The sequence below is a fragment of the Melospiza georgiana genome, chromosome 8, assembly GCF_028018845.1.
Source record: "Melospiza georgiana isolate bMelGeo1 chromosome 8, bMelGeo1.pri, whole genome shotgun sequence".
In the NCBI taxonomy this organism is placed as follows: domain Eukaryota; kingdom Metazoa; phylum Chordata; class Aves; order Passeriformes; family Passerellidae; genus Melospiza; species Melospiza georgiana.
This window is the reverse complement of record NC_080437.1, coordinates 35,017,016-35,042,812: the sequence shown is the minus strand read 5'-3', so window position 1 is coordinate 35,042,812 and position 25,797 is coordinate 35,017,016. Positions and strand designations below refer to the sequence as shown.

The 25,797-nt window shown below is 43.1% G+C and overlaps 1 protein-coding gene across 2 annotated transcripts in view; it reads right to left on the bottom strand.

The window, feature by feature from the left end:
• The window catches only part of DOCK1 (dedicator of cytokinesis 1), a 279,185-nt gene that overhangs the window by 238,589 nt on the left and 14,799 nt on the right, over positions 1-25,797 (bottom strand). For both annotated transcript variants that reach the window (XM_058028591.1, XM_058028592.1), the window contains exons 2-8: positions 16,975-17,058; positions 11,608-11,648; positions 9,586-9,641; positions 7,523-7,619; positions 4,319-4,467; positions 1,150-1,285; positions 221-378 (exon numbers count right to left, since the gene is read on the bottom strand). In XM_058028591.1, coding sequence (XP_057884574.1) covers positions 221-378; positions 1,150-1,285; positions 4,319-4,467; positions 7,523-7,619; positions 9,586-9,641; positions 11,608-11,648; positions 16,975-17,058 — 721 coding nt within the window. The remainder of the gene's footprint in view (positions 1-220; positions 379-1,149; positions 1,286-4,318; positions 4,468-7,522; positions 7,620-9,585; positions 9,642-11,607; positions 11,649-16,974; positions 17,059-25,797) is intronic.

Genomic DNA, 25,797 nt, shown 5'->3' with positions numbered 1-25,797 from the left:
AGCAGCTCCTCAGCAACCAAGTGTGGCAATTCTGCAGCTCAGCAAGGGCACTGCCCTTGCAGGTGTGCTCACCTCTGAATTTCCACAAGCACAGCAAGACCCTGAAACGTGTCCCAAGTGAAGGGATCTGCCTCTGCTTTCCACAGAGATTTGACTTTGCTAAGTCCCAGAAGTCCCTCAGTACCACCCCTGAGTGAGCACAGATAAAAATGGCCCTGACCTGATGAATTTGGATTCCAGGGGGTCATACAGAGACATCAGCACTTCAGCATCTTCTCCTATTTTACACACGACGTTTTTTAAATTTACAAATAAAGCAAATGAAGGAGTGGCAGCAAACTTGGCTTGTCTGTTGATATCAATATTCTGCTTCTGAGACTGCAATTGAAGAACAAAATAAAGTTTAACTTAGCCCAACAGACATCCAACTGCTATAAAACTTTGCTAAAACTTTCCAGAAAGAAGAGGAGGTTTCCATTGAGTGCCTGCTCCTGTGATCTTTTTTCTGTTAAGTTTTATGACACAGATTTTCTGGATCTGTCTTGAAATGCTGCACCATAAGGAAAAAGTTAAAATAAAAAAGAAGAGAAAAAGGAAGAAAAGATGTCTTCACTTATTAAGGAGAGAGAAACAAATGGAGAAGAAACAGAGCCTCAAACATACCTGAAAAAAATCCAGCAATACACAATAAAAAGAAACAGAAAAGTTCTTCCTTTTAAAAATAAGGATTTTGAACTGCAAAGGTGCTGACAATTCAAGACTGAGAAGGGCTTTAAATTTGCCCCTTTTATTTCAACAACAACTTTTTAGGATTGGCATAAAGAAGCCACACAAGAATGAAGATTTTAGTCTTTGTGGTTCTCAAACAGAAACTCTGATGACAACCTACCTTACAAACCTCTCACATGCACATCTGATATTAACCTACAAATGCAGCTGATTTATTCATACAGGTCTGAACCATAAATTCTACTAAAGCCTTTAAAGGATGAAAAAAAACCAGCCTAAGACAAAACTTCTTACAAAATTTTTAAGCCTGATAATTCTTCATAAACACATCAAATCCCTCATTACCAACACTAAAAATAACAGTCATCCAATTAGTTTACAGCCTTGTGTTTCCCAGGGAAAAGCCACAGAGTCTCTCACTTTTTCCTCCTGCAGCCTCTCCTCCACTTGCTTGGAAGCGATTTCATGTGCTCTGAAAAGGCTGATGGTGCTGGTCTGCTCTGGGTCCAAAATGTTGCCATCTTCATCTCTAACCACCAGATCTAAATCCAGAATTCTAAGCAAGACAGAAAACATGTTTGTGGATTAACAAGTGCTGAAAGGAATGCCTAAAAAGCACCTGCCAAATGTTTAACTTGCACACCTGACATGTGATGGAAAAGAAACTGAGATGTGCTAATGCAATTTAACATGTCAGCAACCTGGGGATCCAAGTCACTCATTCCCACACACAGGGAGAAGGGATGGAAATGAAACAGCACAACAGCTGGGGAAGCAACTTCTTAAACAAATAAATTTGCCACAGACTTGTTCTCCTGCTCTGATCTATCCAAGAGCCTGAACAACCAAGTCCCAGCACACACAGGTCATGTCTCCCACTCCCAATTCATGTTTTACCCACACCCCACAAGATGAGGCAGAAGTTGTTTCCTTTTGGAAAGCAGAAGCCAGATCTCTGTCAGCAGGGTGTTAACATCCATAATTACCTTCTGCAGAGAGGAAGCTTTCTGCCACAATCAAACCCAGGCTCAGGAAAAACCTTTCACTTTTCTCCACATTTTCCAGCAGCACCAAGGGTTACAAAACCAGGTCCCTTCCCTAAGACTGCCTTTGTCACCTCCACCCCAACAAATGTGTCCTTATTTCCTTTTAACTCCATGGTCAGCTCTCCCAATGGAGCTGCTCTAACTTTAGAGTTGAAATATGTTTGATCAATGAGATTAAACCAAATTTTCTGTGTCTGATAAGTCACACAGGGGTTCATTATTCATCTGACAGTAAATTCCATTTGGGCATAACCTACAAGGACTTGGAAACAGAGATATTTCCATGGACTTGGAGGATTCCTCACCCCTGGAAGTGTTATACCCTTGAGTGGGTTCACCACCCAAACCTTTCCAATTAACTGCACTGCATTAATTGCAGGGGAGACAGAGATCACTCAAGCTGCAGGGTGGAGGCAGCAGATTTTGAAGCTCTGCTCTGGAGCTGGACCCAGACATCACAAAACTCTCCAGCATCCCCAGAACATCACACTCCCAGATGAATTTTCTGGTGAGAAAATGGTTTCATCATTGAAAGCAAACAGAAAAGCAGCCAAGGTTGTTTTCTTCCTCCCTACTCCTGTTCCCTGGACAGCAGCCACAGCAGGAGAAACACCCACAGAGCACTGGAACTGCCAGAGCCCTTCCATGGGAGAAGCTCCTGGGCCAGGGGAAAAGCCCAGAAATTCAGGCAAAGTCTCATAACCCAGACTACAACACACCAATGTTTGCACAGGCTGTCAAAGAGGTCAAAGCAAACCCTCCTTTGATTCAATTCCTTTGTTTTAGCCTTTAACTTGCAAATGATGCTTAGGAAAAAAAAAAATCTGATTTTTTTTTCCTAAGTGTCCCAGTTACAGATATTTGCAACTGAACAAAAAAAAGGCATTTTCACAACAAAATTACCTGACCCAATTTCAGAAAGATATTAAAAATACAGATTCCTAAGGCCATTTTTGCTTCCTCAGTTATTCTGACAATATGCTGCAAAATTCCTGTATTTACTGAAGGAAAAAAAAAACTTATTTACAAATCAGTGTTTCACAAGTCAGGAAAGGTTAGGACATGATTAGGACAGAAAACATTTAGAATTATTTGAGCTGGGACCTCAAAGGTGACCCAGTATTCATAAAGCAGATAATGAATTCATTCTGTCTGGATCCTAAAATCCCCATTCATGCTCCTTTTAGGCACAAGTGAAGGGTTTAGGGTTTTATTAGGAGCATATGTTATCTTTCAGGGATGAGCATTTACTCAGAAGTTCACATTCACCTCCCTCTGCACTCCCCAGAGAACCTTCTGATCACTTAATTAGCCCATCAGAACATTACAAATACAAAGCACAGCACAAGATGTTCCACTGGATTTGAAGGCTGAGCATCTGGAGGTTATTCACAGCAACTTTCACCAACTCCTTGGGCAGATGGTGGAATCCAGTAGCCAAACAAATAATCCCAACAACATCTGGGTAATTGTCTGCAGAGGTACCACTGTCCATACCTCAGATTACAAATGATAATTACTGACTGAATGCAGTCACTGATTATTTTTTAATTTTTTTTTAATCACAGGTTTTGCTGATAAAGTACACAAGCAGAAATACTGCAAGTTTGGCAGTTCTTAAGGAATTCAACACAAATAAATGAAATGTGGTGACAGATTTGCATCACAAAGCATTGAAAGACTGGGTTGATACAAATTTTTTCACTCCCCAGGTGTGCAGGACAACAGAATCCCACACAATGGGCAGGACTGAAGGGAGCACTACAACATTTTGTTTCTCAGTATTCAAAACACTGCTCCCAATGATGAGGAGTAAGATTTGATTTCTTTTTTTTTTTTGATCAAAATGCAAAATTATAATTGTACAGACAAGTTATAATCTAAAATTTGTATTTACAGAAATTGTCTTTAAACCCAGCCAACCATCTGGGGAGAGAATACATCTGAATCACTGAAATATCCAACACATGCAACCTGCACTGCTTTTTGGGGCAATATCTCCTTCCCAACTTCCACTCTCTTGTGTTAAACAGTCTTTTCTTTTATGAAATCTCCCTGCTCATCTCGTGCCACCAGCTGGATGCTGTGGAAGGAGAGGAACCAAGAGCTAAATGGTGCTTCTGAGCCAAATCCTTCAACATCACATTACAGCTGAGTGACTCAAGGGCACAGGCAGCTGGTGGTGCTCACAGGGTGACAACTGTTTGTGCCACAGAAGCAAGTGGAGTTTAAAATTCTATTTTCATGCAGGCAATACTTGCACTTTTGAATTGGCCTTAAAAAATTACAGCTTCTTACCACTGTCAAATTGATGATACCATCAAGAGAGAGAGATGGATTCCACTTTACATACTACACTTTAAAGATGCTGCCTCAACTTCAATCTTTATCTTGCTGTAACAGAAGTGTGAGTACACAAATATTTCATCTACAGCTCCAGGGGGAAAAGAAAGAATCCTCCAAGAACTCACTGACAGCTGATGTGTCTTACACAGGGCGATCAGGATTCAGGCAGAAAAACTGGGGAAATGCTGCTCACAAACCTGTTGCCATAATCAATTTTGGCAGTCACTTTCTTTTTCAGCTCCTTGAGCTCGTCTTGGGGCAGGGTCCCAGAGAGGATTTGGGATCTCCACTCGATCAGGTCGTAAATCATGTGCCGGACGCTGCGGAACATTTCCCTGTTGTCCTGCTGTTGTGGGGGGAAAATGGGGGAGAAATCAGGTTTGGAGGCTTGGGAACACACAGGATAAATTGCAATTATCAGTAGGAATTCAGAGGGTAAGTCTACAGCAGCTCTGGAATAGGAGCCTAACTTCCTACAGCACAGAACATTGAATATTCTGAGTGTTGCACTCAGCTTTAAGGAGCTAAATAGATGTAAATGTTTGGGTTTATGTTATCTTAAAACTTGGGTCATGCTGTTTTCAGGCATCCAAGGGGAAAATGTCCTTTTATTGATTCCCAGTTTAGCTTTGCTCAGTGACCCTCTGCACTGAGCAGAACAGGAATGAAAATGGTGCATTTTAACAGCAAGAGGCTCAAGTTCTACAACATATGGGAGAATCCTTTCTCTCCCTGCTTAAACCTCCACAGCAACACTTGAAAATCCCTCACTGGGCACATCAGTGCCATACAAGTCCACAGGTAACTTCTAAAGGACAGTGAAACACCAGCAAAGACCTAAACTTGATAGGAAGTTAAATAACTCAAGTGTTTATAAAGCCTGGAACTGTGGATATTAAATACTGCCAGCAGCATATACAAACTTTCCTTGGCAACACTCAGCTAAGCTAGGAATAATTAAATAATTACAATAAAATTCTCCACTTGAAAAAAAAAAAAAAACCCAAGGAAAAACTGCAGAAGATGCAGGAAAAGAACATAATGACTCCAAGACTCTGGAAAAAGGATATCTAACTGTGAAACTTAAAGACTTCAGTCTGTTCAGATTATCCAAAGCTGGCTTGATTATAGTGGGAGAACCTTCACAGAGAGAAAATACCCATTATTAAAAGCTCTTTAATGCAGCAGAGAAAGACACAACAGGCACATATGGCTGGGAGCTAAATACAGACAAACCCAAATGGGGAAGAGGTTCCTGATTTTTGAGGCTGCAGGGAATCATAAAGCAGAGAGATGGGAAACATTCCACATCCCCTGCTCTCTGCAAACAAAAACTGAACATCCATTCAAGATTCAAACACAAATTACAAACTGAATCAAGGCAAAAATGTGGCTGTTTAATGGGTTTTGATATGCAAGATAGGGACAGCATGGAATATCCCTCAAGCCTGCAAATTGCCCAGTCTGAAACCAGTTACCTCCAGTAAACCAAACCTGCCCTGACTGCCTCAAAGTTATTAGCAAAGAATTGAAGTATTGTTTAACATGGAATCCTAGAAAGGAATGGTTTGGGAGAGACCTTAAAGCCAAACCAGTCCCACCCACAAATTGCACTGTCCCAGGCTGCTCCAAGCCCCAGCCCCACTTGCCACCCTGGCAGTGCCCAAGGCCAGGTTGGATGGGCTTGGAGCACCCTGGAATGGTGGAAGGTGTCCCTGCCCATGCCAGGGGGTGGCACTGGGTGGGATTTAAGGTCCCTCAAAACCCAAACCATGCTGGGATTCCAAGGGCAAAGCTGTTCCCAGTGCCCTCTCGAGCTTCTGTTCCTCCTCCTTTATTTCTGCCTTTATTTCTACTCCTTCCCTGCTCCTCACCTCACAAACTCCCTGCTATTCCAGCTCCTTAAAGCTCTCTGTTTAACACATAATCTGTTTCTTTTCATAGAAGATATTATCCTTCATCTTCTATATTGCCACACTACATCACTTCCATTACACTCTTACTCCTAATCTTTATTTTCATGGGTGTGATTAAAAGCCACATTAGTCAGCACAAACGTCTTCATTACACTCGGTGTCTTCATTACACAGCTTGCACTTTTATGATACAAGATTTCAAACATATTTATGGCAAACAGAGACTGCATTAAAGCCTGCTTTAAATAAAGGAATTTCATGTTCCCATTATCTTGTTACAGTGACCTTGCACAATGAGAGCATCACAATGTGGGCCAGGTCCCTTAAATCCCACAGCAGGCCTTGCTTCACATCTGAACTGCACTTTTAAATAGAAATTTGAACTCTTGATCTTATTTATGTGCACTTTCACCTCTGGTTTTGTCACCTTCTCATCTGAGACACTATCAATAATTATCACTGCAAATTCCTAAGAATATATTCTTATGTGGTTGAAACATTAGCATATCAAAATAAACAAGGATGCAAATTAAGGTGCCAAAATTTGGGAACAATCAACTTTATCTAAAGGAATACTGAGAGGCTAAAGGCCTGCACTGATAATTTCACAAAGCTTTCAGTTTACACCCACAAATTCAACACTAAATACTCAATTATATCATAACAGAGACTGGCAGCCTTAAGAAACAGCCTGAACACTATTTCTTTAAAAAAATTACAAGTTAAATTACTCCAAATCTGTATATACCTTAAAAATAAAACACATATATAATGTTATATATCTATTATATGTTATGTATACATAACCTATATATTAGAATATGTATTAATTTTATATTTATATATATGATAATATGTACATATAAAATATTATATTTTATATAAAAATATAGATATTATATATTATACATATATGTTCTGTGTATATATTATATATTAAGTATATATATTTTGTATGTTTTATATATGCGTTACATATATTATATGTTTTGTATATACTATATGTTTTATATAAGTTATATCTATATGTTTATATATTCTATATATTTTATATATATTTTTATATATAAGCTATATTTATATGTTTCTATATTCTATATATTTTATATATATATGTTTTATATATATAACATAACAGAACCTACACAAAAAAGAGATTGTAGCTGCTCTACAAACTATTGCTAGATCAAGGTAACACTCTAAAAAGAACCTGATTCTGCACAAGAAAATAAAGAGATTTGAGCAAACAGGCAAGAGATTTGTGCTTTAACAAGTACAAAAACCTACTGAGATTTGTGCTTTAGCAGAGATGATGCTACATGGATTTTCAGCACTGAAAGTAACTTTAGAACAACAACAGAAGGGAAAATTCATTAAGAATTCCTTCATAAACAGCAGTTCCTTCCCATTTCTCCTGTACCTTTCCCAGCACCACTTTTCCCATCAAACCCTCCCAGTTTGAAGGTTTTCCTGAGCTTTCCTCACCACATAGAGCTGTCTCCAGATGATGGACCATTCCCTCAGCGTGGTGGTGACCTCCTGGATCAGGGGCAGCTCGTTGGGGATCACAGTCTCGTGTTGGCTGAAGAGGAAGAGTTGAAAAAGAGGCTGAATTAAGCAGCAGCTTCAGTGGGAATGAAGAACCACAGAATTGTTAAGGTTTGAAAGGAGCTTTAAGGTCACTGAGCACCACCATGGTCAGCACTAAGCCATGTCCCCAGTGCCTCACCTACTCAATTTCTCCGCAATTGCAGGAATGGTGACACCACCACTGCACAGAGCAGGCTCTCCTGTAGGTATTTTTATGCTGGTTTCTAATCTAAACCACCTGATCTAGAGTAATTCCTGAGGAAGAACTGCTCACTTCCAAAGGGAACGGAGTAGAAGTGGGTTGGAATTAGCATCACTTGTTGTAAATTTATAAGCAAAAATAAGATGTTATCAGATATTGAAGCACACCAGTAAAACCACCCCACATAGAAGGTATTGGGATGTGCTCAGATTATGGAATCATGGAATGGTTCAGGTTGGAAGGGATCAAAGATGATCTTGGACTGATGTCTTGTGAAGGCTGCTCTAGAACAGAGGCTGGGCAGAGTTCCAGAATAAAGCAGGGATTGATTCAAAGCATCTCCTCCATGGATGCACCTTGGGCAGCACCAGAGCCCAGCCAGGGCTGCACCCAAGATGAACCAAAATGGCCCCAAAATGCACGGCCGGGCACGGGCTCTGTCCCTGGGATCAGTTCTGCTCCATTTGCACCTTGCAGTTCATTGTCCCATTCCAGCTTTAGCCCCTGCAGTCCCACCCTGCTTGTTTTTCTCTCTGCAGCCCACGGGGTTTGTGCTCCTGGGCTGAGATTTGGGTCATTTGTCCTTGGTGCCCAGCTGGAGCAGGAATTGTTTTGTGTCCCTGCTCTGTGCACAGAGCTCACCATGCCCTCATGTGAGCCCAGACACTCACACTAAAGCAGCACAGAAAGTGAAAAATATGAAAGTTAAACCTGAGGCATCATTTTCCCCCTGCCATGGGCAGGGACACCTCCCACTGTCCCCAGGTGCTCCAACCTCAGTGTCCAGCCTGGCCCCAGACATTTCCAGGGATCCATCCAGGGGATCAGCCACAGCTGCTCTGGGCACCTTGTGCCAGGGCCTGCCCACCCTCACAGAGAATTATTCCTAATTCCCAATATCCCATCCATCCCCGTCCTCCTTCAGTTTAAGGCCGTCCCCTCTCATCCTATCCCTCCACACCTTTGAGAATTTTCCCACCCTCTCCTCATTTCCACACTCCCAAGGATATCAATGCACACCTCACTATAACACTCATTACTGACTGATTTATTTTACAAGAAACAACCAAGATAAAAAACAGCTGAGCCCAACCTGCAAGGCCACCATACTGCTCTTTGGTTTTTTTTTTTCAAAATATGGGTCTCACAATGAAAAACAAGGGTTCAATTCCTTACCACGAAGTTTCTGTGTAATTTGTTTTAAAATGAGGTGCCATGAAGGTAAGAAACACCAGCAAATCTCTGAATACTGCAGAAGTAGGGTACTTAAAGGCAGTTTTGCAATCAGCAAGGAAGATGTCATTATGCAGCAATCTCATGATTAGTAGTTTGATCATTTACATATTTAACAGAGTATAAAAATAAATCAGGCACAAAGGAATAAAACATTTTAATCCTGTTTCAGTCCATTTCATACCTGGGTAATGATTTATTAATTTCACTCCACCTCCTTTTTCCTCTGGATTTGGTTGGGGTTTTTTTCCTGGTTTTAAATCAACTTTTACACTCATGTTAGATACTTCTACCTGCATGCCCAGCAAAGCTGATTTGATACAAAAAGATCTGAAGAGCTGCTGAACAACAAATACAGCTCAAACCACTGCACACAGCAGGGAAAGGAACAGGAAAAACACGAAATAACTTCTCACTGAGGCAGAAAACTACATGGAAACAAGTGTAAGCTACTTGGAAATGCATTGAAACGATGTGGATAAAGCAGGAAAAAGGAGTTTTGTTCTTTTCAAACCCAACTTACCCTTTGCCTTCAACGATTGCTTCCTTGAGATGGATATAGGAGGCAGGGAATATGCCCTTGGAGAGGGAGGGAGAGGAAAAAAATGTGTTATTTAACCAGCTGCACACAACAGATTGTGTTTATTACCTAAAATATGCCAAAACACTGCTGGGTGTGCAGAGCCATTCACATCCCCGAGCATCAGAACAGTTGTGCTTGGGACTTTTTTAATATATATTGAATTTCTGCATTGACTGTCCTGTCAAGATCTTATTGCAACCTTACAGCTTCTCTGAAAAAATATTCTAAATTCATCAAGATGCCAGAAATAAAAGAATATTGTTAAAATAATCCAAGTCAAGCTGATAAAGCAAATTCCGCCACTCTTCAAGGTAGGAGCTCAGTTTTCTGATCATCTGGGAATGCAATAATAGAAATTCTTGGGAAGCCACCAGGGGAAATAGAGCATGGGCATGTGAATTTTTACCCCAGTTTAAAAATATTTAAAAATAACTAAATTTAGTGGCAGCCAGACAAATGCAGCAACACGTGGAATTAATTTAAGGCAAGAAAAATGTCTAATTGCTTTTCAGACTGCAAAGAGCACATTCATGAAATATGGTTTCTAAGAAATTCATTGTGTTCGTACACACAAAAAAAAAAGGAAGGAAGGTATAAAAATAGAATAAAAGCCCAGCCTGGTAAGAAAATGGGTGGGATGAACCACCAAACTCCGTATTTTTAGACAGGGAAGCAACTGAAAACACACCTTTGGAGGAAAACATGGCATTTGCACTGTCTCAGTGAAAAAAAGCAGCAAACCCTGAAGTTAAATTTTGTTTAATTACTACTATGAAGTAAAAGGCTCAAAAAATAAAACACGATGCTACAACCAGTATTTGTGTGGTTTCCCCTCAGAAAAGCTGCTGTAAGTGCAGCCCTTGGTGCACACTGGAATTCCAGTGCAGGAGGAGCCTCCTCCCCTCTCCAAAGGGAACAACTGAAAACTCCCAAGGTCAGGGAGCTGCATTTCTCCAGGAATTCAGAATTTAACAGAAGCAGTGTCAGCCTCTGAAGAGAGCAAGGAGAACATCAAGATCTGAACTTTTCACTGAGGAAAAGTTTGGTGCAGCAGTAACTGCATAAAAAAAGATGATGCATATCAAGAGTTAGTGACTGATTTACCTTTAAAGTGCAAAAAACTGGGATGACAGAAATATAAAATAGTCTGGCTTGGCAGGGACCTTAAATCCCACCCAGTGCCAGCCCTGCCGTGGCAGGGACACCTCCCCTGTCCCAGGTGCTCCAGCCTGGCCTTGGGCCCTGCCAGGGATGCAGGGACAGCCAAACTGCTCTGGGGCTGCTTCTCCACAGCAGCTGTGGCTGCCCCTGCATCCCTGGCAGTGCCCAAGGGTGGACATTGGGGCTGGGAGCACCTGGAACAGTGAAGTGTCCATGCCATGGCAGGAGTGGCACTGGGTGGGATTTAAGGCCTTTTCCAGACCAAAACGTTTACTTTGATTCCAGGAATTCCATCCCAGCCCCTCTTAAACCTCCCAGGGAACAATTCCTTCCCAATATCCCATCTAAACCTCCCCTCCTCCAGCTTAAAGCCATTCCTCTTGTCCTGTCCCTCCATCCCTCATCCCAGATCTCTCTCCATCTTTCCTGCAGCTCTTTCAGGCACTGTAAGGTGACCACAATGAGGCCACCTCAAAGTTTCCCTTCTCCAGGCTGAGCAACCCCAGCTCTCCCAGCAGAGCTGCTCCATCCCTGGGATCATCCTGTGCCTGCTCTGGGCTCTCTCCAGCAGCTCCACGTCCTCCCTTTGGAGCCCAGAGCTGGATATGCCACTCACCTTTCAGGCCTTGCTAAAATCAGTTTTTATTAACTTGAAAAATTCCCACTGACCAGAGGCTGAGGACACAGAGCAGCAGGGACCAGTGCACACCTGGGATCCAGCTCCATCCCACCCACACATCCAGAGCCAAAATCCATCTTATTCCAAGAGAAAAATGAGGATCACACTCTGGCAACACTCACCTTCTTGGATTTCTTCCGTAGTGTATAACCCCTGTACCAACCTGGGAGAGACAAAAGGGGAAAAGCATTAAAAAGTTCATTTATGGCACCTCCCAGCTGCTCCTCCCCAGCTCAGCAGCACCCTGAGGTGGTTTCTGATCATGCTTCAGCCCTGCACATCCCACCTCAATTTCAATTTTCCACAGGCTTAATAAATACCCTGGATAAAACAAATCATTCTGGAAGGTGCCAAATCAGAGTGATAATGGAGAGAAGTACATGACAGAGGTGGTGGTTCACATGATGTCTTTAATTGCTGTGCATTTAATTTTAATTACTGATTCACCAATACAAACAAAACCAATTTAAGAGCATTAACTTGAAAAAAATTTACTCAGAGGCTACTTCCATTTCAAACCCACTTAAATTCCCCAAATCCAAGTCTTCAGCTGTTAGCCACCTCACCAGGAAACAGGAATGCCTGGGAATTTAGGAGTCACATATCAAAATACAAAAGCAAGGAGCCCTTTTGGAGAAGTGAGCCTGGATGCAGCATGCACCCCTCCAGCCTGGCAAAGAAGGGTTTGCACAGCACAGCATCCTTGTGGAGGGGAGGATGAGGAGATCACAAAGCAGATGTGGAATAAAAACTGCAGTCCCAGTCCTGGGAACAGGGAGAAACTTCCATGGAACCAACACATGCTGATAAATTCATTACACACAATGTGGAGCCAGAAATCCAAATTAAAGGCTGAGGTACAGGGGGTTTTTCAGTCTGCTCTCCTGCAGCACAAGCCCAAGGGATTCATCACCTCCTCCCTGCAGCTCTTGGGGCTGGGTCAGCGCCACCTCAAAAATCTCAAATTTGTAACCACCACACTTCACCTCCCAACAGAGGCACCACAGCCTCACATCCCACACTCCCACTGCTTCCCAAGAACACCAAACTGCTGCTGAAATCAGCACTCCCAGCCTTGGCCAGGTGCAAAGGAGCCAAAGCATTTCTGCCTGTGTTCCCTCCACTGCCTCAAACCTGTTCACAGACTCCAATCCTAATAAAAAAATGGAATTCCCACAGTTTCAGACGAATAAAGCAACATTTTGAAGTCCTGCAGTTTAAACTGCTGAACAACAGAACTGTGATCAGATGCACTGCACAAACTGGAGAACAAACAATCATTATTCCTCTCCTGTGCCGCCTCAGGACATCCTGTGCAATAAAAGCCCTGTGGCACAGACAGCTCCCCGTGGATGAACCTCTCCTTCCTGGAGTTTTGCAGCCAGAGCTGCCAGGATCTTTGAGAAGAGAGCAGCCCAAACCTGCCTTGGAGAACTGGCTGCACTGCTGCTGCTGCAGGGCTGCTGCTGTGGCCAGGCAGGTCCCACCAGGCTCCTCCTGGAGCTGTGAGGGAGCCCAGGGTGCCCCTGCAGCTCCCACTGGGGCAGCTGGGGACACTGGGGCTGCCCAAGAAGGGGCTCAGATGGGGACAGGGTCACTCAAAGGGTGAGGCCACCTCTAAACAACTCCCCAAAAACATGGGAGAGCTGGGGAGGGCTCAGCTGGAGAGGAGAAGGCTCCAGGGAGAGCTCAGAGCTCACCATGGATGTGAGACTGAGCCCTTCCAACTCCTCATCTCTCTTTGCAGAGACCCCAACTGAGCAAGGATTTCCCATGAGTTTTTCTTGGCAATGCAGATTCAGAGAGGAAAAAACCCCAAAAACCAAGCTTCTACCACTTCAAAGCCTTCAGAGCCTTCCAGGGCCTGGAGGGGCTCCAGGAGAGCTGGAGAGGGACTGGGAACAAAGGATGGAGGGACAGCACACAGGGAATGGCTTTAAGCTGACAAGGGGTAGATTCAGATGGGATATTGGGAAGGAATTTCTCCCTGGGAGGATGAGGAAGGGATGGGATGGAATTCCCAGAGCAGCTGTGGCTGCCCCTGGATCCCTGGCAGTGCCCAAGGCCAGGCTGGACATTGGGGCACCCTGGGACAGTGGGAGGTGTCCCTGCCATGGCTGGGGTGGCACTGGGTGGATTTAAGGTCCTTTCCAGCCCAAAGCATTGGAGGATTCCAAGAATTCCTTCCCTGGGAAGGAGGGGATGCCCTGGCACAGGCTGTGGACTCCTCATCCCTGGACCAGACCAGACCTTGCCCTTCGGAAATCTGGCACCAAACAGCTGGAGCTGTGCATCCATGGAAATGCTCAACTAAGAGGACACCAATGAAATAATAATCAATGAAATATTTCTGTCTGTCAAAGCTGCAAAAGACACTCAAGAATTTGCTGTGGTTGCCCCCAAACAATGCATCCATTCTGACAGTTCCACTGCATTCACAAACAAAAAAACTGCAACAAAAGCGAAACTTTCCCATAATATCAAGAATAACTTCTGTGAAAATCCCTGTTTGGGAAGCCAAACCCCCTTCTCACTAGAGCAGCACTAGAAATTAATTGATGCTCCAACAGTTAATCTTGGTCTTGAGGTTGATTTTCTGTTACATTTCCCAGCAATTCCCCTTAATCAGCCACATTTATTGATCACATGGTTCCATTTGCACGTTCTATCAAATAATGTCAAGAAACAGAATTAAAACAAAGATGTGGAAAGCGTTAACCCAAAATGTGGCAAATACTTGGGTTTTAGGGTATCTGCTACAAAAGGCAATCCTCCTCTCCTGCAGAGCAGGATATTTGGGAATTCCTAGGGCTTTCCTGTTTGGCTTTTCCTCTGAGGCTCAGATTAGGACAGAGAAAGTTTTCTAACTGAAAAATAAACTAAAATACTTCCTAAAAGAAAAAAAATTATTTTCAACATTAATTAGTCTAGAAAATAGCCTCATCTTCACTTTGGTTCCTGGAAGAACACAGATTCAGTATTTAATAATGAAATGTGTACATTCATTTCCAATTTCCTCAGTCCCATAAAAACAGGGGATGTTTTCACCAAGACTGAAACTTACAGGATCCACACACTGAATTCTTTCTACACAATTTTTTTGCATTTTAGAGGGAAAAAAAATTTCCACTATTAGAATTTAAAATGTCAAAACTTGAATAATAAACAAAATCCAATATAAGTTCTACTCATGGGCAACAAAATTAAATATTTTAAACACAGGGGAAAAGTTCAACTCAAATTAACTCCAGTACATGGCAGCAACAGATATCCTACATTTGTCCTAAAATCAGATCTTGCAGACCTGAGACTGAGCCCTTCCAGGTCCTCATCTCTCTTCGGCAGAGACCCCAACTGAGCAAGGATTTCCCATGAGCTTTCTTTGCAATACAGATTCAGAGGAAAAAAATCCAAAAATTAATTTCTACCACTTCCAAGCCCATAGACACAGACCAGTCTTCAAAACTACTCTCAATTTAGGAATTATTGCAGAAAACTAATTAAAAGTAGTATCTAATCTATTGTAGCTTGGGAGGAGATGGATACTCAAGGATGGGAGGAGCAGATGTGGACTCCAACAGGTACCCACGAAAAAAGCCAACTGCTCTTCCCACAGGGAAAAGGGGCAGGAAAGGCAAAATCCTCACAAAAAAGGCTTTACTGACTCTCCCAACAGCTCATCTGTCCCAGGATTATTTAATTTAGAAGGTTTTCCTTTGGATGGGCCCATGCCCAGCTCAGGCTGGCACACCCCTGGGAATCTGTAGGGTACAAAACCTCCCAGGGGCACAATCCACAGCAATTTTATCCAGGGAAAGCAGGAGATCAAACAACTCAAACAATCCCCTGGTCTTGGCAGCTCTGAACACAAGAGAAGAGTTCCAGCATCACTTAAATGTCTGTCTTAGGTTTGGTTGTTGTGGTTTGGTGATGGTTTTGTAGGAATTGAAATGTTGAGAGTTCTTTTGTTTTGAGAGGCTCAGAGAGAGGTTTGGTCTCAGTTTGTTGTAGTTTAGGAGAGTTTTTTGAGATTTTGTTAGAAATTTAGAGAAGTAACGTTACAGTTTTTCTTAATAAATTGAAAAGTAAAAGTTCATTATTTGTAAGTATTAAAACAGGTTTAGATAACTGTGGTCTGTTGTGTTCGATATATTCTGTTGATGGATTGAACTGAGGATATTAAGAGTTTTTGTAAACTTGCTACCCTTTGTTTTTGCTTGATTTGTAGGAGTTTCTTTTAAGTTTCCCCATCTCAGGTTGGGAATGAGCAATCAGAGCTTGGGAGAACAGGAATTTGCATTTCTTTCACCATGATCTCATCCCATGTGCTCCAAACCCTGAGAGGGTGAAGGTTTTCCTCTATTTCCAGCCCATCCCCACTGTCCCATTTATTTGGGAACAGTCAGCATTTATTAGGGTTTCAGCATCTGATAGGACTGCAGCATTTAATAGGGTTTCACATTCCCTGCTCAGTTTCTCCCACATTCATTAAATAAATCTATTTTTATATAGAAGTACAAAGCTGTGCAATATTTGAATCACTCCATTTGCATTTAAAATCTCTGCATTATTAGGGGTTTATTAAAGCATGCAACATCAGATAGTGGAAAGATTGCTTTGCTCAGAGTCAAACTTGGCATTGCAGCAGCAAACTGAGCTCCAAGAAAAGGCCAGCCCAGGAATAATGAGAAAACTCAAAAATTCCACTGCAAGTGATGATCAACTCTTGCTGAAATAGCATTGTTTGTTTCAGTAAATGGAACATTTAAAAAAATCCAATTAATCCATTAACTAAAATAAATTTATCACTCAGATCAATGTCTAGAGAAGCAAATTAAATCAATATATTAAAGTAAATCATGCTTCCACAAGACAATGTTACACACTATTTTAAACACACACTTCAGTTCTGTGTGCCCCACACCTCTCCAAACTGCAGCAAATTCCAACTCAAGGATATAATGGAAGTTTTATTTTGCTTGGATTAAGAGCTGAAAACGTTGTGACAATTTCCACATCATGTTGATTATCAAACTCAGCATTGGATCAGGGAGGAAAGGTTTTGGTAAAGGTGATGTTTGTAGAGTTTCACACCAAAGAGGCACCTGGAAAAGGCTGAAATCACCAACACAGGCACCCAGAAGGGACACAAATAATTCAAGACCCAGGTGACTTCCAAATTCAGATTAAACTTCTTGTAGCAGCAGGTTCTTTTGCATCACCCAAGGGTACCCAAAAAGCATCTCCCATTTCTGGGCTCCCAAAAAGCATCTCCCATTTCTGTAACATGGGGGAGATGCTACAACTGATCCACACAAACCCAGCTGTGGGAAAATTCTTCTTCCCCAGAAAATCCAGTGCTCATTCACCAGCTCATCAACCACGTGTCTCCATTTATTTCAATTTCCAGTTCAAGAGGGTCACAAACAGAAAAGGAATGCAATTCCCCAAAGAAATCTTATTTTTCAATGGAATTTTTGCCATCTTACCCTCATAAGTTTCCAGGATGTGCACAGTGTCCCCAATCTGCAGTGAGAGTTCATCAGGTCCCCTGGCATCGTAGTTGTAGAGAGCTGGACAGAGGGAACACTGCTGTTAGTACAGCAAGACAACACAATTCCAGGTGCTTCACCACACCACTGCTTTTATTACTCATTATTGCCATTCTGAACCTTTTTGTAAAAAAAATATATATTAAATTCTATAAAAATCCAGCCAAGTTCTTAAATTCATTAATAATTCCCTTTGTAACAAAATAAAACCCACAAATTCACTTCCTAAAGCTGTCCCTCACTGTGTTTGTAATGCCTTGCTTCTCCATGGCAATAGACTCAATTTTTGTTGTATTTGCCAGCCTTCCACAGCACTTTGTGTCAATTTTAGGCAGTTCTACAAAGAACTGCTCTGTCTTTCGCTGTCAGCTCAACACACAGAAAACTTACAAAGTGTCTTCAGGAAACTCAAATTGTCACCCTAACATTAAAGGATGATTTCTCAGTCATTTCATTCATTTACTGCATGCACAGGATGTTGAAAAATATGACTTCAGAATTTCTGAGTGGCTGAGGCAAGTGCAGCAACCCACTGTACAATAAAGTACAACAAATCCAACAGGAACTCAAAGACCATTCCTGCCTGCCACTCCCAAAAGAAAATCTGGGCAATGTCCACAAATGCATCTGACAAAGAATGCTACAAACCGGGTTTGGTTGGGAAAAAAATACTCATGATTCAAAAACCAAAACAGTTAAAACTCCAAAAGCCAAATTTTTATAAGTTTTATATGGAGTAAATGCTCTGTAGGAGAAAAAAAAAAATCTTCCAAAACCAAGGAGTGTCCTCATGATTGAAGGCAGAGACTGAAATATTTCAGAAGATTGAAATTAAAGAACTTTACTCAAGGTGGACCCACAGAAGTTTCTTCCTCAATTTACAACTGCAGCTACTCCCTCCAAAGAGGATCGATAAGTCCTGAAAATCAGAATTTCTCACTATTTGTTGTAGCTCTTCAGGAAACAAAAGCATTTTTGGAACATATTAATCACCTCTGAAGTCCCTCCCACCCTGAGACTGTCACTGCTTTTCTTTCTGCCTCAGTTTCCAGGGCAGGGCTCAGGGATGTTTTATTGGAACAGAAAGAGCTGGGTGAGGGACACGTGGCTGTCAGAGGAATTGATTTCAGACCAGGAGTTCACAGAGCATCCACAACCCGTCCCACACCCATTGCAGGTAACACAGCACTTCCTAAAACCCCCCAAATTCCAAACCTGTGGCAGAGTTCCACATGAAGCCATAAGGGTGGGATCCAGAGCTGGCAGCTCCCTCCCACCCCAGCACCTCTCCTGCATTACAGGAGCTCAGCACCCCAAACCACATCTGCAGGAACTGGAGCTGCACAAAACCCCTGCTCTGAGCCCAGACCTGATGGTGTTCACAGCCCAGGAACAGCCCAGGGGCACCAGGGGAGCAGCTCTGACCCCAGCACGAGGATGGGGCACTGAGCCCACTGCCTGCTCCAGTTCCAGACTCCAGGAATTTATCCTCCCCAGAACCCCTGGAGTTCCAGCTCACAGCCAGATCATCAATAAATAATCCATTGGATCACCAATAAATCAAATAATCCATTGGGCCACCCATAAATAAATCTATAATCCATTGGCTCATCAATGAATCAATCCATAATCCATTGGCTCACCAACAAATCAATAAATAACCCATTGGATCATCCATAAATCAATCCATTGGATCACCAATAAATAATGCATAAGTCATTGGCTCACCAATAAATCATCCATAAACCACTGGATTACCAAAAAATAAATCCATAATCCATTGGCTCACCAATAAATAAATCCATAATCCACTGGCTCACCAATAAATAATCCGTTGGATCACCAATAACTACTCCATAACACACTGGATAACCAATATATAAATCCATATTCCATTGGCTCACCAATAAATCAATCCATAACCCACTGGATCACCAATAAATCAATCCATAAACCATCAGCCCAATCAATAAATCAATAAATAATCCATTGGCTCACCAACAAATCAATATATAAATCACAGGCTCACTACCAAATCAATCTATAACCCATTAGCTCACCAATAAATAAATCCATAATCCACTGGCTCACCAATAAATATATCCATTGGATCACCAATAAATAATCCATAAACCACTGGATCACCAATAAACCAATCCACAATCCATTGGCTCACCCATAAATAATCCCCTGGCTCACCAATAAATCAATTTATAACCCACTGGCTCACCCATAAATCAATCCACCCAGGCTGGCTGGGCCTTTTTCTCTGCAGAACTCCTCTGGCTTGACAGACTTTAGAGTGAAGAGGTAAATAAATTAATCTGAGTGCACAAGTGGAAGAGAAGCCATGGAAAAGCAGTTTGGAAAACAGTGTAGAAGGTGGAAGATTATTAATGAAATTAAAACACTACAGGGTAGGAAGAATAAAGGTCAGGTGCACTGCAGAGACCAATATCACCAGGATTTAAATGAAGCTTTTAGAAAGGAACAGTTTTACTGACACCAAAACAAGCCAAGCTATTTGTGTTTTAATTTTTCCCTTAATTTTGTCAGTCTTAGAGACAGACAAACTCTCCCTCCCAGGTATCTGGCACAGGATATCTGAGAGCCATAAATGCTGCCCTGCAGGAGAAGGGGGTTCTGAGAAAAACCTCAACAAAATGAGCATTTTAACCTGTTCACAGCAGGGAACACAGAGCACGTGGGACAGTCTGCTTGGAAACACCCCCCAGAAAAATTCACATTTCAGCTTTTGTGCATAGCAGGGAAAACAAAGTTACACAGCCTTAACTCCTCCAAAAGAATCCTTGTGGTGTTTACTGAGATCCTTCAGTGCTCACAGCTCAGTCAAGGCCCCTGGGATGTTCACACATCCAGAAATGGATCCAAGGACAGTCTCCCACCTCCAGGACCCTGACAAGCAGCGTCACTGACTCACACCACACATCCCAGCCAGGAAAAATCTGCATTATAGCAGATTAAAAACCAGTCCTGTACTCAATTCACACTTCAGCTGAGCGTTTCTCCACCATTTAAGTGGAATAACGCTCAGGATCAAAGGCAGCTATGAATAAAAGGCACTAAAATTTATGCCCAAGAGTGCTAAAACTGGTGTCTGTCACAACAGGGAAGGTCAGGCAGCAGGAGCTGCAGAGGAATGACCAATTCTTGTGACAGAAGATGACAAACAGCCATCAAACGGTAATTACTGCCCACGCCAGCTCCCACTGACCTCAACTGACTGAGGAGCCAGGGAGGGGTGATTTATCTTCAAAAATATATATATGTGTGAAAAATATGTCTGCAAGAGAAAATAAATCACATTTCTGGCTTCCAACAGCATTGACAGATCGTGAAGCAAACAGCCCGAGTAACTCTAAAGTGCATTCCACCCCTGAGATTACAAAGCAAGGCTTGAACTGCACCAAACTCCCCTGCAAGGGAGCAGGAAACTCCTCCTCACAGGAAGGATTTTTATGTTCAGTGGCATCAAAAGATGTTGTGATAGAAAACGTTTGATTGGAGCAAACAACAAGGCTTTAATTAAAGGAAAAGACAAAGTTTGCAGGAGTAAAGCATGAAACTGGTATGTTTGCATTTTGTCTCATCAACTGTATCCTGAGCTATCATTTAAAATATTTAAGAACCTGAGCTATATAGCTTTCTGTTTATTAAGGTTTTGGGTGTTTGTTTTTTCTTTTTTTTGTTTAACTGAAGTATGTTGTGCTTAATTTTAAAAATCCAACATCCACCCAAGGGTCCCAAATTGCCAAAAGCAAAGGATTAAGTGTGGGCACAGAAAGAGGAATTTTTCCAGCCCTAAGAGTTGATAAAGAAAGGAGCACTGAGCAGGGCATTACAGAAATTGCACCAAATCCCCATTTACCATTCAGGAACACAAAACAAACACCTCTGTGAGCTGCACTCAGTCTGCACACATCAGAAAAATGAGGGGGCCAACACTACAAGAATTAGTGGTGGAAACAAAGGAGAAAGCAAACAAAGATAACATCAATTTGTCCTGAAAAAGCTTTTTTCTAACTGTACAAAAGGTGAGATATCTTAAGATAGCATAAAAATGTTACAGAGTAATATTCCCTGGTATTACTTTGCTTTAAAGGCTGTATTAATCATTCTGAACTCCTGAATGAACCCAAACTACATTTAACACATTTCCAGCTTTATTTTACACTGGCTTTTAAAAAATAAAACCCTAAATCCTAACTGTGCTTTTTCAATAAAAGCAGACAAATTGCAGAGGTGAAAGCAAAGTCTTTTGTAAATTCTCTGGTATTAAAAGACACCTGAAGGTTTTCCTATTTGCCCTACAATGAAAGTGGATGATTTGAGTATATTCAGGTAGATTTTAGTCCTCTGCTACTCACCCAGAGGAGTTTCTAATTTCTACACCTGAGGCTAATGGAGAAGCAAAAGAAAAAAGCAGTGTTTGAGTCAGGAGTTGCACCTGAGAACTGTTAAATACAATTATTTCATGTGTGCATTAACCAAGGGTAGATCCTCTTACCTTCACCTTGGTTTTGTTATTCCTGGTCTCACCAAGCTTGAGACAGAGTTCTTTCTCAATATTTTAATTATTCTGTTACCCAAACATTCCCACAAAATTAATTTCCTGAAGAGAGAAGAAGCCTGGAAAAAATCTCAGATCTGAACAGTTACCACCAAGCTAAAGGAGGAAATCCAGCTCCAGGTTCCTCCTGCCCAGTGATGCTCTAATCTTATTGATTAAATCCACAAATGTGACTTTTATCACAGGATTAGCCCAAATCCCCCAAGTTCAAGTAGATAGAAAGGATTTATCACCACTTTCCCTTCCAGAGGTGAGACAGCTCCTTTCACTCCTCCTCTCTGGGAGCAGCAAATTCCTGAAACACACAATGGCTCCCCTGAACCTCCTCCATGCCCACACAGGGCACCTGCTGAGGGTGAGAGAACCCTAAAGCAGCCTCTGGAACCCCTCAGGGTGAAATCCCTGCAATGCCAGCCTGGTTCCCTCTTCCAAAGTCAGGACACAGAGAGTGAAGGGCCACCAAGCCTTTCTCAGCTCCAGCAGGCACCCCAGGTTTCACACCAGAGGGCAAAGGCAGCGACGTGTCCTGCATCACACCTGGTGTCTCACCACCCACCACCCAGTGGGGATTAACTGATAAACTGAGGAAACTTCAGAAATTAATTCAACCAGGGAGAATTGATTAATAAGCTGAGGAAGCTTCAGAAATCCAGAACAATCCCAAAGCTGGGGCCTGGTGCCTTCCCAAAGTGCAACTTCCCTGCTGGCAGAGCTTGAGGAGGACAAAAGAAGATGTTCATTTGTCCTTTCTGCGCTCATTACAAAATACAGAAAGAAATAAAATCTGGAGAAAAGGAGGCTCAAGGGGACCTTGTGGCTCTGCGAAAGTCCTGACAGGAGGGGACAGCTGGGGGAAACAGGCTCTGCTCCCAGGGAAAGCAAAAAGAGGAAATGTTGCACCAGGGGAGGCTCAGGGTGGACATCAGGAGGAATTTCTGCATGGAAAGGGTGATTTGGCATTGGCAGGGGCTGCCCAGGGAAGTTTGGAGTGCCCATCCCTGCAGATGCCCAAGGAAGGACTGGAGGTGGCACTCTGGGCTGGGGACTGGGCACAGCCTTAAAGATCTTGGTGCTCTTTTCCAACCCGAATAAATCTGGGATTCTGTGAAATGAAGAGTTCTGGCTGAAGCTAAGATTTCCAAGAAGCACGTTCAGTTTCTTGCTTTCCTTCCTCCCCCCTTTCAAGGCAGACACTTTATTTTCAGGGAGCTAATGAAGTGAGCTGCTCAGTCACCGTTTACCAGCTCTCCCCCCTCCTCCTGGCTAATCTGTATTCAGAGTAGTTCACCACCAAGTACTGAGGGTATAAAGCTGAAACTAGTGCTAAAAAATATATATATATCCACACCATTATTGACTCTAACAGCATTATTAATGTGCCATAATGCACAGCTAACAAGAGGCACAATCAAGAACATCCAAATTGATTTTTAATATTAAGAAGTCCATTAAGTGAAACACCCTGGATGCAAAGAGCAATCACATCACCCCGAGCTCTCAACACTGGCTCTTGCAGGAAAGGCAAGATGCTGATTTAGACTAACACAAAACATTATCCAGAGGCAGATGTTTTGGCATCTGTCTTGTGGTAACTCAGAATCACACAAAGTGAATTTTGATGTTCCCTCAGACCTCATCCATTTCACTGGGGGACACTGAGGAGCTGCAACTTGGCTCCTGCTCCAGCACCATCCTCAGGAAGGCAAGGACAGCATCTGAGCATTGGCTGTGCTCACCCAAAAAACAATCTGTGCCTCAAGAAAGGATTTCTTTTCAGTGCTTGGAATTCCACACAACTCAAAACCACCTCTGTGACGGTGCTCACAGGGGTTTTTGGATTGAGGGAAGAGATGAGGATCTGACTCCACGTTTCAGAAGGCTTGATTTATTATTTTATGATATATATTACATTAAAACTACACTAAAAGAATAGAAGAAAGGATTTCATTAGAAGGCTGGCTACGAATAGAATAGGAAGGAATGATAAAGGTTTGTGGCTCGGCTCTCTGGCTGAGCCAGCTGACTGTAATTGGCCATTAATTAGAAACAACCACATGAGGCCAATCCCAGATGCACCTGTTGCATCCCACAGCAGCAGATAACCATTGTTTGCATTTTGTTCCTGAGGCCTCCCAGCTTCTCAGGAGGAAAAATCCTAAGGAAAGGATTTTTCATAAAAGATGTCTGCGACATACCTCTACACGTGGTTATTAGAAAATGTGCAAAAGTTTCAACACTGCAGTGTAGAAAATGCCCCCAGGGGTCTACAGGACAGGGGAAGGCCAAGAGTTAAAGGCTGGAGAGAAGAGGACCTCAGCCAGCTCCTGGTCAGTGCTGGCAGAGCATCAAACGTGCCTGGGCTGGTGCTGACTCAGGGACATCCTCCAGCCAAGGTCCCCAGGAGAGAAGTGACCAGAACTGGCAGAGCTGCAGCTCCACACCCACCCCTGGCCTGATGTGTCCCCATCCCTGCCCTGGCAGCAGCACTGCACCCGCCCCATCCTATGCCAGCAATGCACCCACCCCACCCTCAGCCAGCACTGCCAGGGACCAGCCTGCTCAGGGACAGCAGAAACTCCATCAACAGCAAGGACAGCCCCAGGAGACATCCCAGATCCAGCCACAGAACCCCAAAAACTCCATCAACAGCAAGGACAGCCCCAGGAGACATCCCAGATCCAGCCACAGAACCCCAAAAACTCCATCAACAGCAAGGACAGCCCCAAGAGGACTCCCAAATCCAGCCACACAATCCCAAAAAAATCAACAGCAAAGACATCCCCAGGAGAAGTCCCAAAAACAGAATCTCAAAAGAATCCCAAACAGAAGTCCCCCTACAGAATCCCAAAAACTCCATCAACAGCAAGAACAGCCCCAGGAGGACTCCCAAATCCAACCACAGAGCCCCAAAAGAGCTGGGGTTGGAAGGGAGCTCTGGAGATGCTCCAGCCCATCCCCAAACCACATCCAGGTGGGTTGGAGTGCCTCCCTTGGAGAAGGAGGCTCCACGACCTCCCTGGCAGCTGTTCCAGTGCTCTGCCACTCTCATGGAGAGGAGTTCCTCGTGTTGAGTGAAACATCTCCTGGTTTAGTTTCTGTCCAACACACACAGGTGCACATCCCAAATGTCACAAGCTCACTCTTAAATCCAGCATGTGAAAGGGACTCAGAAACCCTCAAGCCCTTCCCAACACAGCACTCCAGGCTAAACCCACACCAATGATATCAAAGCTCCCCCAGGCCCAACCTGGTGCTTCAGGAGGCCACAGAGCTCCCTGTGAACATCCCTGAGGGATCAGCCCCATAAATCTTCAAGCCTCTGCTTTGCCATGGCAGGAAATCCCTATGGCACTGAGCAGAACTGTGCTAAGAGAGTCTTTACTAAGCATTACTGCAGCAGTGAGCTTAATGGCACAGCTGTATTTTAATAGGCATTGCAATGACTATAAAATCAAGACCAACACACTGAAACTCCTCTTGCACTGCTGTGGAAACTGGAAAAAATGACACAATTCAGTGCAACATCGAGCTGATGATGCAGAGCAAAGTGCCTAAAGCAAGGAGGAAATGAGGTGGTGGGAAGATGCTTTCATTTCCTACTGTTCTTCCTCCTCAGTGTTTCTGCAAGGGAAAACAAAACCAAAATTCCCCTGTTCCTTTCTCACGAAAGCCTCTGGAATGGGAGAAAAAGGATGAAGGGAGTTTGAAGCTTTTTACACATCAAACCTTACTCAATTTCTTTTTCTTTGCCATCACATTACTGGGTTCCAACAGCATTATCAGGGTCCAACAGCAAGAGTACAGACCCCAAGTCCAAGAAAGCCCAAGGAACTTGTTCTGCATTCCCTAAAAGAACACCCAGAGAGAGGAATGACCTGCTGAGAGCCCCAGCTGGACCCAGCAACACTTTCCCCCTCTCTCCCAAAACAGCCAGACTAGGGCAGAAATGGGAAACCAGCGACACTTTTCCTGAATTTGCACCTCACACCGGAATTAGGGGGAAAAAATCACCATGGGAGCGAGTCAAACAGCACTGAATGCACTCAAAGATAAGAGCAGCATTTTGCAAAAACAGGGAAAAATTGTTTTTCTCCAGAGCAGGGGCAATCACATGCTCGGGGCGGCTTCCAGCGGACTTGGCTCGGCCACTGGCCCTAACAAAGGGTCAC